We start from the raw sequence: 13,311 nt of genomic DNA, 5'->3' as shown, positions 1-13,311 counted from the left end.
TTCAATAAATAATACAAAATAAAATAAAAAAAGTCAGAGCCTGGAGAGACCTGAAAATATCTGTGCAGCGACGCTCCCCATCCTACCTGACAAAGCTTGAGAGGATCTGCAGAGAAAAATGGGAGAAACTCTCCAAATACAGGTGTGCCAAGCTTGTAGCGTCATACGCAAGAAGGCTGTAATTGCTGCCAAAGGTGCTTCAACAAAGTACTGAGTAAAGAGTCTGAATACTTATGTATATGTGATTTTCAGTTTTTTTATCTTTAATAAATTTGCCAAAATGTCTAAAAATCTGTTTTTGCTTTGTCACTATATTGTGTGTAGATTAAATTTAATCAGTTAATCAATTTTAGAATAACGCTGTAGCCTAACAAAATGTGTTAGAAGTCAAGGGGTCTGAATACTTTCCGAAGGCACTGTAAGTTCATGTGATACCAAAGAGCCTACTAGAGTTCCATTGTCAAGGCAGTCACCATTTTGTTACATTGGTGTCAGAAGTGGGAAGGAGCAAGGGCGGCCACCGGAGAGGCATGTACACGTGAGGGACTTGATATAGATAACCGTGGAGACACGCTCTCCCGAAGGAAGGGGGTAATGTAGCGACCAACACCTAGCGACCTGTTGGCGTAATTGTTAAGGTGTTGGCTTGACAGTCACTGGACCAGGGTTTGAGTCAATGTTGGGAATTCGCTGAATTTGCTTCAATACCTAGTGAATGTCTACACACCCCTTGCACAGTCTTCACATTTTGGTGCCTCAAAATTACATCTAAAAAGGGATTACATTCTATATTTTTTCCTACAGATCTACACATCCTACTCCACATAGAGAAAGAAAGTTAGAGTGTATAGACTTTCGCTGGAGACTGTAAAATTCTGACCGTGAATGCGAACACTGTAACTTTTGGAATTGATTAATCATTTATTTGAACAGGGAAATGTACCAAACCTAAGCCGAAGCATTCAATGTGTTGAATCATCGTAATTATTTTGAAAGAAATCCACCCTGCAACGATTAAGGTTCAAAATGTTAAGGCCGCCCCCTTAAGTGGACACGCCACTTTTCCTACTCTGACACGCTTTGTGAATACAAGCACAGATGCCTGTGTTGCTCATGCCGTCGGGCCCCGCTTTCTGATCAAAAGTCCTAGTTACGCGTGGTGGGTCGTGGAGTGTCAGGGAGGCACGGGGTGGGGGGCTGGCTACCCCTCCGACGGAATCGATGGTTTAATAATTCAGGTTGAAGTTTTGTGTCAACATTGCTGAGGTGAGATGGCTCCACATGAGACGGATTCATTTATGTCACATCACCCATGAGCGGACAGGCAAGTCTTAGGGCCACGGGTTGAGAAAGAGAGTGTGTGTGTGTGTGTTTGAGTGACAGGAGCTCATGATGTATGGAGAGTGTGGTGTAATAACTCATAATGGAAGAATTAATAATTACAGAGTTACTTTAAGACTGTTTTGGAACAGACTGTTGGTAAATTGAGATGTAGGTGATGAAGAAAGGGGATGGGACCAACTTTAGCTATGCTGCTGGGATGTTTGTGGATTGCCTGTGTGACTTTGGTATACAAGACCAAACAGCTGTGTTACATATTGTTGTTTGTGCACACTGTTCTAGTGGATGGTCTTAAAGTTGATCTGCCTTTTTGACAAATTTGAAACCCATTTTAAAACACATATCAGGGCACAGACAAAACAACAAAAAAATTCAGAGGCAACAAGAGCCCTAACTCACCTCAAATCAAATCCAAACTCCTAACTCCTGCCCTGCTTTTAGTTCTAATGGATATCCAAAAAGACGTTGACATGTCTAAGCTCGTCCTTAATCTCCTTAAATCACTCCCGACTGAATGCAAATGACAAAATCGCTGGCAAACGTAACACAAGCTGATGCCCGTTGATGGAAAACAGATCAAAATTGCCCTTCATAGCGTGTCAATACCGAGGTTGCATCAGACATGATCGTCTGGATGCTGGGCTTGACTGACTTTGACAGACAGCTGGTACGGCTGAATAGATTCGGATTGACTGACGCAGCTAGCCCCCTTCAGAGAGACATTAGAGGCCCATTAACATTCCATGACATTTTCCCCTCCGCCCAGGAAGCCAACGGTAGCCATGTAAACAAAGCACTGTCGCGGTGCATCGCAAGGAGAGAGGGGAATATAATGTAATGTAAAATGGCATTGTTCGCCGGGATAAGATACCAGGTGTGCATTCTAATGTGGATCTACGGGGTCAATCTGTGGGCTGGGCTGGGGGAAGAGAGAGAGGAAAGTGCTTAGGATTTTAAAGGGCATATGCTACCGAGGGTTATCAGCAGCAGAAACAATATATATTTTTTTTATGAGAGTAACTTGTCATCCGGACAAAGGAGGTTTGTAACACTATATGGAGGCCACGCAGGGGATAAAACAAGATCATAAAGGCGACACCTTTACCTTAGTAGCTTTAAAACACTGTGTGAAATAAATGCCTTCATATAGAGATCCCGCAGGATGTAACACAAGACCCTCAAGATAACTGGTCGTAGCATTCAAACAAAATGGATCAAAAACCTAGGCCTTTCCTGAGGCCTGAACCTGCTGCCAAAACTGGTTGAAACAACACCATTGTGACCACGTGATTTACACCACATCCTTTCAAACAGCTTTACCCACTGGGCTGTTTATACAGATGTGATAGTACTGGATACTGTAAGTGTATGCAATATATCAATTATATGTATGAATCTGTGTAGGAAAATCTGCCCAAACAAACATTCTCTCTTTCTCTCATACACACATGCAAGCACACACATGCACACACACACACGTACGCAACACACACGTCCATAGCGGCCTGGAAATCTCAGGGCAGCCTGAGGGTAGCCTGGAGGCAGAGGGAGACAGATGTCAAACCCCTGCATCTCATAAAACAATACAACGCTCTCCCACTGTTCCCCCATACAGGGCATCACGTACAACAACAAAACAATAGGCAAGATGCACTAGCTCTCACGAACAACCAGCCTTATGGGGACACGACCAAAACATCTCTTATGAGGACCCGGCTAACACATGTTTTGTGGGGACACGGACAAAACATCTCTTATGAGGACCCGGCTAACACATGTTTTGTGGGGACACGGACAAAACATCTCTTATGAGGACCCGGCTAACACATGTTTTATGGGGACACGGACAAAACATCACTTATGAGGACCCGGCTAACACATGTTTTATGGGGACACGGACAAAACATCTCTTATGAGGACCCGGCTAACACATGTTTTATGGGGACACGGACAAAACATCTCTTATGAGGACCCGGCTAACACATGTTTTATGGGGACACGGACAAAACATCTCTTATGAGGACCCGGCTAACACATGTTTTATGGGGACACGGACAAAACATCACTTATGAGGACCCGGCTAACACGTTTTGTGGGGACACGGACAAAACATTGCTTATGAGGACCCGGCTAACACATGTTTTGTGGGGACACGGACAAAACATTGCTTATGAGGACCCGGCTAACACATGTTTTGTGGGGACACGGACAAAACATCAAGCATCAAGCGCTATAATGAAACTGGCTCTCATGAGGACAGCCACAGGAAAGGAAAAGCCAGAGTTACCTCTGCTGCAGAGGATAAGTTCATTAGAGTTACCAGCCTCAGATTGCAGCCCAAATAAATGCTTCACAGTTCAAGTAACAGACACATCTCAACGTCAACTGTTCAGAGGGGACTGCGTGAATCATGCGTTCATGGTCGAATTGCGGCAAAGAAACCACTACTAAAGGACACCAATAAGAAGAAGAGACTTTCTTGGGCCAAGAAACACGAGCAATGGACATTAGACCGGTGGAAATCTGTCCTTTGGTCTGATGAGTCCAAATTTGCGATTTTTGGTTCCAACCGCCGTGTCTTTGTGTGACGCAGAGTAGGTGAACGGATGATCTCTGCATGTGTGGTTCCCACCGTGAAGCATGGAGGAGGTGGTGTGGGGGTGCTTTGCTGGTGACACTGTCTGGGATTTATTTAGAATTCAAGGCACACTTAACCAGCATGGCTACCACAGCATTCTGCAGCAATATGCCATCCCATCTGGTTGGCGCTTAGTGGGACTATCATTTGTTTTTCAACAGGACAATGACCCAACACACCTCCAGGCTGTGTAAGGGCTATTTGACCAAGAAGGAGAGTGATGGAATGCTGCATCAGATGACCTGGCCTCCACAATCACCTGACCTCAACCCAATTGAGATGGTTTGGGATGAGTTGGACCGCAGAGTGAAGGAAAAGTAGCCAACAAGTGCTCAGCATATGTGGGAACTCCTTCAAGACTGATGGGAAAACATTCCAGGTGAAGCTGGTTGAGAGAATGCCAAGAGTGTGCAAAGCTGTCATCAAGGAAAATAGTGGTTACTTTGAAGAATATAACATATATTTTGATTTGTTTAACACTTTTGTAGTTACTACATGATTCCATATGTGTCATTTCACAGTTTGTTTTCACTTTTATTCGAGAATAAAAATCAAGAATGAAACCTTGAATGAGTAGGTATGTCCAATCCAAACTTTTGACCCGTGCTGTATGTAACGCGATGCTAAATGAACCTGAGCCTGTTTTATGAGGACATGTACTGTGTTCATGATGAGAGTAGTTTCTCTACCCAACAGCAATGCTCTCTTTCTGTATACAACTTCCCAAACACATCCGTGTAATTTATCTGACAGGAGATGCCTAAACGGGATTCCTGCAATTATAGAGAAAAATGTTTTCCCTGCTTTAAACATGAATTCGTTTTATTGCAAACACAACATGGCAGTAGTGGGTTATACACTGAATGCCAAATTGAGGATGTGTGGTATTTCGACAGATACTCCATAAAGGACTTCTTGGGGCGCTGTGGGCTAAAAACTTCTCTCATCCAAGCTCTCACTTCATAGTAAGCCTTTTGTTATTCTTCAATTCATCTCCCTCTCCACAGTCCTTTTCATCACTATCACTCACTCTCTCCTGTCTCTGAGGGCTGGATGAAGAGTCTCCTGGCTAACCCCCAAGCAGTCAGACAGGCTGCCCCCTGCTTATAGCTGATCTCAGCGGTAGGCAGCTCCACAAAAAGTGCAGGACCACTCTGTAAAAAGAACAATTTGCACAGAACACAAAAGCTTTTTGTTTCCATTCTTTTGAGTTGAAGACAAGTGATCACCGGAAGAATAAGTGGGCATCTGCGAGACAGCAAACTGCCGGGACGAAGGTGTCGAGATCAAACCTGTGCGTCGAGGAGAAGAGAGGACGTTCAGGGACTAATGACAACACAATATTGTGCTTGTTCAGGAATATACACATGCAGCAGATACGTACAAACAGGCGTGCCCATCTCCCATTCCCAGAACAGGACTAATTCAACAACCCGAACATAAAATATATTTTTTATTTATTTTAGCATTAGTTGCAGGTATGGCACAAAAAAATTGGTGATAGATCCAAAGAAATACAGTGAAAAAGAAGCCTAATTATATATATAAATAAAGCACAGAACAGAGAAGAATGACAGGTTGTTATTATTACAAGGAGTTGGCACAGTACAAGATAGGAAACATAATCGTTACACAGCTCTTAGAAACAGCACTTACAATACAGCATTTTATCTCTTCAGTACTCTTCTGTAGCAATTCAATGGCTTCCTCTCCTCGTCTCCTTTGGTCATTCTTCACTGAAAGGAAAACATAGTGACATGTTCAAAATTCCAATTCCCAAATATCCATCAGGTTGCTTCCACTTAGCCTAGGGTGTTTTTAGAGCAGTTTAAGGAGAGAAGACAAGAGGAGGAAGCAACTTCAGATACACCCCAAGGTCATAAACCGATTGTGACAGGAAGCGATGCAGGTAAGGGTTGCCACTTCCTGTGAAATGTTATATTATTGGGATGTAATAAAATTAACACCTGGTGAAGAATGGCACAACGTGACAAAGCCCTTCTGTTATGATGGACAATAAAGTGCTTACAAGGATGCCAAGAACAAAAAGTTGTCAGAGCTCAACATAACACAGTTCCTTACTCGGGAAGTAGAGCGAAACGTAGGGTCACTTTAGTACACTTCTTATTCCAGCCTATCCCACAAAATGAAAATAAAGCACATGGATATTAAACCAACATATACTTGGGACTTGTTATTGAATTTAAAACATGTCATTAGTTGTTTGAGTACAATACAGTATGTGGTTAGATTGCCAAGTACAGTGACTGTGTCCAGGTCAGAGGAAATCAATGAAGTTGGTTCCTCAATGAAAGCCATAAAAGTTTCGGAGGTCAACAACATGGGGCGTGGCAAAACGCTACGGATTATTTTCTGGAGATGACCAACTGTAGCATATCTGTGAACGTGTATTTTATAAAGGGTGTAGGTAGGCCTCCAAACAAAGATTTATTATGGCACCCTCATTTTTCATATACATTCAATATGATCTGGGCACCAAAAAAAAGGAAATAATTCCCTCTTCCCATGAACACGACCACTCTACACCATTGACAGTACATGTGAATGTTATAATGTCCTAGTAAAACATACACAATATGAGACGAGGTTATTAATGCTCTACAATGGCTGCCTATCATTCTGCTCTGTTTAGTTATGTATGATATTTTTTCTTTACATGTATCTGTTTCTCATCACACCTATTGTACACTGCATATGCCCGTACCTGTACACAACCCGCTCGGACCAAACCAGGCTTATACTTCCAGTACTACGTCTTCTCATCACAACACATTTTCTGCGCCATAAAAAGTCGCAATACCAACCAAATTCTTTGTCCTTTATTGTCTCGTAAGACTCGTTCTACAACGTCTGGGACTGGTCGTTTTTCCACATCGTTTCTTTGCATTGGTGTTCTTTGGGTGGGTAACACTGTGTGAATGTCAACGTAATCGATGATTGTGTAATGTGTTTCTTGGGGGTCTACAAGCCTGACTTCGTCTGAGCAGGTCACATACGGTATATGTGCCATATATACTGCATTTTATATGTTGAGAGCTTATATGTTGTGCTTCCAGTTGTTCAACATAAAACATTGATCATAAACCTTTATAATAGAGCTTCTTTACATGTACAAGTTATACAACTACCAAATAGGTTTAGCTTATGTTTCCATCGTCGGTTTTTGATACTTCAGCAATGCAAGGGAGACAACAAGAAGATAAAAGGAAGTCAAAAGTCAGATAGTTTTCCCAACAGAAAAAATATAAGAAACCAGACCAACAAGTCCTTAAATGTTTTTTTTTTTTTATAACCAACAATGTACGGATTTTTTTCTCAATTTCTTTTAGTCTTTTTTAAAATTTATTTTTTACAATATGTTGTTTTTAAAAACCAGCTAGTTAAGGTAATGGAGGGTCTTAGGTAGCTCTTCCACAGTCAATCTTCACAGTTTGTGTAAAAGCAGAGAAACATTTTCGCTAGAGTAATAAAATATCAATATTATTATTATCATCATTATTCATCTTTTTCTCACACATTGTTGGATGTAAAGGATGGAGGTGTGTGGAGGGCGAGCGTACTTTATTTCCGTCTAACGTAGAGCCTGCAGTCGCCACGTCCTACCCCCCTCCCTGTACAACACAATGGTTTATTTAACAATAGTTCTGTTCTTTTCGTTAAAAAAGGTCTGTTCGGCTGAGATGGAGTCGCTTTCGGAAAGAGCGAAGCAATCGATCGATAGCGAGTGTCTTTGTCCTCTTACAGTATGTGATCTCTGACTGTCTTTCTGAGAAGCTCCACAGTCTCCTCCTCCCTTTGTAGTCCATTGTTTTTACCCAGTCTCGGCATTTTCACTAACTCCTTTTTAAAAAAACAGCCACAACTGCCTGGTTTGTGACCACTTGCAATAGTCATGTGACCTATGCCCCCCCCCCGGTCTGCCTGACTTTCCTCCACCATCCTTTCCCTAAAACACACACTCACACATGCAGGCACACACACGACTTGAACTGAATCCCTCTGGGCAAGTGTGCCTCCCACCAGCACTTGTGGGTCAAAAGAAACATGTCAAAAATAGCCCATCATGAGTGACAGCAGAGGAAACATCATCACCATCATTGGTGTGTTTGATGTTACCATTCCGGTTCGCAATTCGGTCTGTTCTGTTTGTAATCGGAAGGCACTTTGTTTCATGGCAGAAAGTGGCTTCTGTTCCTCAGCTGCAGGGGTCGGCCTGTTGGCTGGTGAAGACCAGAGAACCTCTCTTCTCATCTGTCTTCCACCCTTTCCCTCTGGTCTCCATCCTCTACTCCTCCTCAACACTCCTTCCCATCTGGTCTTCATCCTCCTCCGCTTCACTCCTTCCCCTCTGGTCTCCATCCTCTACTCCTCCTCTTCACTCCTTCCCCTCTGGTCTCCACTCCTTCCCCTCTGGTCTCCATCCTCCTCCTCTTCACTCCTTCCCCTCTGGTCTCCATCCTCTACTACTCCTCTCCACTCCTTCCCCTCTGGTCTCTATACTCCTCCTCTCCACTCCTTCCCCTCTGGACTACATCCTCTACTCCTCCTCTCCACTCCTTCCCCTCTGGTCTCCATCCTCTACTCCTCCTCTCCACTCCTTCCCCTCTGGTCTCCATCCTCTACTCCTCCTCACCACTCCTTCCCCTCTGGTCTCCATCCTCTACTCCTCCTCTCCACTCCTTCCCCCCTGGTCTCCATCCTCTACTCCTCTCCACTCCTTCCCCTCTGGTCTCCATCCTCTACTCCTCCTCACCACTCCTTCCCCTCTGGTCTCCATCCTCTACTCCTCCTCACCACTCCTTCCCCTCTGGTCTCCATCCTCTACTCCTCCTCACCACTCCTTCCCCTCTGGTCTCCATCCTCTACTCCTCCTCACCACTCCTTCCCCTCTGGTCTCCATCCTCTACTCCTCCTCTCCACTCCTTCCCCTCTGGTCTCCATCCTCTACTCCTCCTCTCCACTCCTTCCCCTCTGGTCTCCATCCTCTACTTCTCTCATCCACTATGCCACTGCCTTCCACATTGCCTTGGACGTCAGTATGTCTGTCTGTCTGTCCATCTGCACCCATCCCTATCTGACTGCTACAGACCTCCACCACCCTATATTCTTAATCTGTACTAACCCCAAAGCTCTTCCTCCCCCTCTCCACCTCTCTGCCCTACCCCTCTTCAACTCTTCTCCTACCCCTCTCTACCTCTGCCCTACCCCTCTTCAACTCTTTCTCCTACCCCTCTCCACCTCTCTGCCCCACCCCCCTTCAACTCTATCCTCTACCCCTCGCCACCTCTCTGCCCTAACCTTCTTCAACTCTCTCACCTACCCATCTCCTCCTCTCTGCTCCACATACCTTGGGCATGCATTCCTGGTCTCAGATACCTTGGACTAGTGAGCACAGTGTTGTGAAATACTTAGGCAGCTACTGGGCAAGAGGGGAGAGGGAACTGGGATGGATAACTAAACATTGTCAGAGTTTCTGTTTTCTACAGTACAGCACCAAGCCGAGAGAGAGACATGTCAAGGTGTGGAGGTCAGGTGAGGGTGACTGGGCAGAGAGAAAAGTGTCCATGATGCGCATCAGGTGCAACTTAATGAGGATAAGATAAAACACAGAAAATCTTTGATTCCATGTGTTTTGTTAAGCCCAGGAAAAGTTATTTTGTTCCTCAAAATGTTCAACAATTTCTCAATTCCTCCACACCTTTCAATTCAAGTTTCCTAATTGACTGGCAAAATTGTCCTTGTGCTTTACAAATAGTTACCCCAATGCGATAGTGAACACTCCCACTAAAGTCCAGGCGTCACAACACCTGGCTTTGCGCTCGTAAATGTGCTCACAATCCTGCGATTGGGGAGCAATTTTCTGGAAAAGTTGTCTCTTAAAAAAAAAATTGTGAATCTTCTTTTATTACTATTTATGTGGTATTTTTTGGGCCCTCGGTGGTGGTCTGTGTTTGGAACACCTCGCTGCCGCCTTCTAAATACTTGAATCTTTGGTGATTGGATGCTGAGGGTACAAGAACACAGACGCCAGGGTCGAGGTCGGTGCCGAGGCCGGGTCAGACCGTTCGCCTCCGCCATACGACGCAGGGCAGGGTCACCTTCGACCCCACAGGAAGGTCATCGCCAAGGTGACACTCAGCGGCCATATATGGGTGGACGTGGGCGGGGCTGAGGATCTGAGATCTGAAGGGGGCAGAGACAGAGACAGAATTATAAGACGTTTAACAACAGTTGATGTCATCCTGACCCTGAAATCCCAATTTTGAATTTCCTCCCCAAAATATCTCCAGAAACAATATCCAGGCGAAGTCAAAACGATACATTATAAGACATTTTATTAAAACGCATGCCTTTTCCACGGCGGCAGTGAGGATCATGTAAGATTCACGGTGAGCGATGGTAAATCCATTATGTAGGGAGAGAGTTAGAGACTGTCCCCGACCTGGGTGACTAACTCTTTAACTACTAATGAAGTGATTAAACTGATCTGAATGATAATGGCACCAGATTCACTGCAGACAAATGCACAGCACACTGTCTGAAACGACTTGCATTGGATCTGTTGGTCTCGGAAGTATAATGACTAGATAGTGTTTCGTTTACTTTAGTTTATTAAGATATTCTTCCTGGAGTTATACTTGACATTGTACATTTTTCTGTTTTACATGGTAGATGTAGATGAAATAGTGACCAGTCTATGCTCAAAATCATATTCATAGCTGCATTGTTATGAATGTATTCATTTGATGAAAAAGCAATATCACATTAGAGAGGTCCGTAACAATTGTACCTAAGTGTTTCCCTTTATTAAATTCATATAAAAACAATCAAGCACCCTTCAATCTGTAATCTAAACTGAAATTCAAACTAACAAGTTTATTGCCCGTTCTCCAATTTTCTGCGTAAATGAAACCAGATGGGGAAAAAAGAAATAAACGGAAAATGAAAAGTACAAAACGACAAAGAAAAAAGAACGGTGTATGTGTGTGTAACAGGTCCATTTAGAACCAATCTTTAACCAGAGATCCTCTCCCTCCTGCCGTGAGGAACATAGTCCTCCCCCTCCTAACTTGCCAATATGGCCGCCTCGTCAATTGCAGGCCCGTTTTTCTATTTTCCCTTACTCTCTCGGTTTGTTCCCCTCATTCTGCAATTACGGGGCTCCACTCCCTGCGGTCTGTCGCTCCGTTCCGTCTGGACTGCTATCATTCATGTGATTACGGCCCCGTTGCTATGGCAACATCCACAGGTTTTTTTTTATTACTAGAGAGAGGCTAGCTGCCAGGTAGATGTGCTCCTCCTCATAGGCAGAGAGAGAGAGCACAGATTACAATCAGATTCATCTATCTACCCCCAAATCCTAACTGACTTCAGAACTGACCTTGGTTCTGCCTCTAGAAGTCATAGTCACATTTCTACAATGAGTTTACCCTCTCCCAAATCCTTATCTTATCCATCGGGGTGTTAAACATTCAACTATCCATAGATCAGCAATTAGGGATAAACTCCTCCTTCTGTGTTTATGTTCTTACTAATGGGGGGTAGATCTCGACACTCTCCCTCCTCAAGGGTGACGTCATCGATTGCGATGTCCCCCTCGATGCCCGGACCTCGGATACCCTCCAGCACCACCTGAGGTGGGGGAAAAGAGAAAGATGGAGGGAGAGATAGAGATATATTGCAGTTATAGGCATCGACTTTAAGTTAGGATTCGTCTCATTACTGACTCCTGAATCGTCCAATCACATGTCCAATCTTACTCACCTGGAAAGAGGCGGTTGGGTGGATGCTGACTTTGGCCTGTTTCCAGCGGTCGCCTTGGTTACCGCTCAGCGACCACGCAGGCCCCTCGGCCGCTGTCTGACCCTTCTGTCTCAGGAAAGCGTTTAGGGTCCCTACAGATTAGAAAGAGGCCACATGGTCACACACGGTCAAAAACGATCAGAGACGATCACACACGGTTAGGGTCAGATCCGGTCAAGCATTGCCAATAAGCATCATCCATAATGTAATATTGCAGCGAGCTTTTCAGGGTCCCTAAAGGAAATAGACAACACGATCAGATATGGCCAGACACAGTCAGAAAGGTTCAAAAGGTCAAATGCTGCCAATAATCAGCTCAAGGGCTTTTACCGGTTCTATATCACAGCATGAATCAGAATATTGTTTTTTCAACAGATGCTTAGGCCAACCCTTAACTTAAAGTAACATCGACCGACCGATATTCAATATCATTGTCATTCAGCAGATACTTTTATCTCAAGTGACTTACAGCTAACACATGAAGACACGCAAAAGAATCGAACCCACAACCTTTTTGCTAGTCCCATCTTCTACATCTTTTTAACGCTATGACACCTCAATCAGATCGACAGCGTCATTGCATACCATTTTGTGTAGCTTTGCAGCTATACTGAACGCATGTATCTACTATCTTTATTTATTTATTTATTTCACCTTTATTTAACCAGGTCGGTTAGTTGAGAACAAGTTCTCATTTGCAACTGCGACCTGGCCAAGATAAAGCATAGCAGTTCGACATATACAACAACACAGAGTTACACATGGAATAAACAAAACATACATTCAATAATACAGTAGAAAAAAGAAAGAAAAAAAAGTCAATATAAAGTGTGTGCAAATGAGGTAAGATAAGGGAGTTAAGGCAATAAATAGGCCATGGTGGCGAAGTAATTACAATATACCAATTAAACACTGGAATGGTAGATGTGCATAAGATGAATGTGCAAGTAGAGATACTGGAGTGCAAAGGAGCAAGATAAATAAATAAATACAGTATGGGGATGAGGTAGTTGGATAGGCTGTTTACAGATGTACAGGTGCAGTGATCTGTGAGCTGCTCTGACAGCTGGTGCTTAAAGCTAGTGAGGGAGATATGAGTCTCCAGCTTCAGCGATTTTTGCAGTTCGTTCCAGTCATTGGCAGCAGAGAACTGGAAGGAAAGGCGGCCAAAGGAGGAATTGGCTTTGGGGGTGACCAGTGAGATATACCTGCTGGAGCGCGTGCTACGAGTGGGTGCTGCTATGTTGACCAGGGAGCTGAAATAAGGCGGGGCTACCTAGCAGAGACTTGTAGATGACCTGGAGCCAGTGGGTTTGGCGACGAGAGTGAAGCGAGGGCCAGCCAACGAGAGCATACAGGTCGCAGTGGTGGGTAGTATATGGGGCTTTGGTGACAAAACAGATGGCACTGTGATAGACTGCATCCAATTTGTTTCGTAGAGTGTTGGAGGTTATTTTGTAAATGACATCGCCAAAGTCGAGGATCGGTAGGATGGTCAGTTTTAAGAG

At 44.1% G+C, this 13,311-nt stretch overlaps 1 protein-coding gene across 4 annotated transcripts in view; it reads right to left on the bottom strand.

The window, feature by feature from the left end:
• Window positions 1–5,415: 5,415 nt before the first annotated feature.
• The window catches only part of LOC139556583 (MAM domain-containing glycosylphosphatidylinositol anchor protein 2-like), a 362,908-nt gene continuing 355,012 nt past the window's right edge, over window positions 5,416–13,311 (bottom strand). For all 4 annotated transcript variants that reach the window (XM_071370710.1, XM_071370711.1, XM_071370712.1 and 1 more), the window contains exons 16-18: window positions 11,765–11,895; window positions 11,533–11,632; window positions 5,416–10,183 (exon numbers count right to left, since the gene is read on the bottom strand). In XM_071370710.1, coding sequence (XP_071226811.1) covers window positions 10,095–10,183; window positions 11,533–11,632; window positions 11,765–11,895 — 320 coding nt within the window. In that variant the 3' untranslated portion in view covers window positions 5,416–10,094. The remainder of the gene's footprint in view (window positions 10,184–11,532; window positions 11,633–11,764; window positions 11,896–13,311) is intronic.

The sequence above is a fragment of the Salvelinus alpinus genome, chromosome 27, assembly GCF_045679555.1.
Source record: "Salvelinus alpinus chromosome 27, SLU_Salpinus.1, whole genome shotgun sequence".
In the NCBI taxonomy this organism is placed as follows: Eukaryota; Metazoa; Chordata; class Actinopteri; order Salmoniformes; family Salmonidae; genus Salvelinus; species Salvelinus alpinus.
This window is presented reverse-complemented; position numbering and strand designations above follow the sequence as displayed.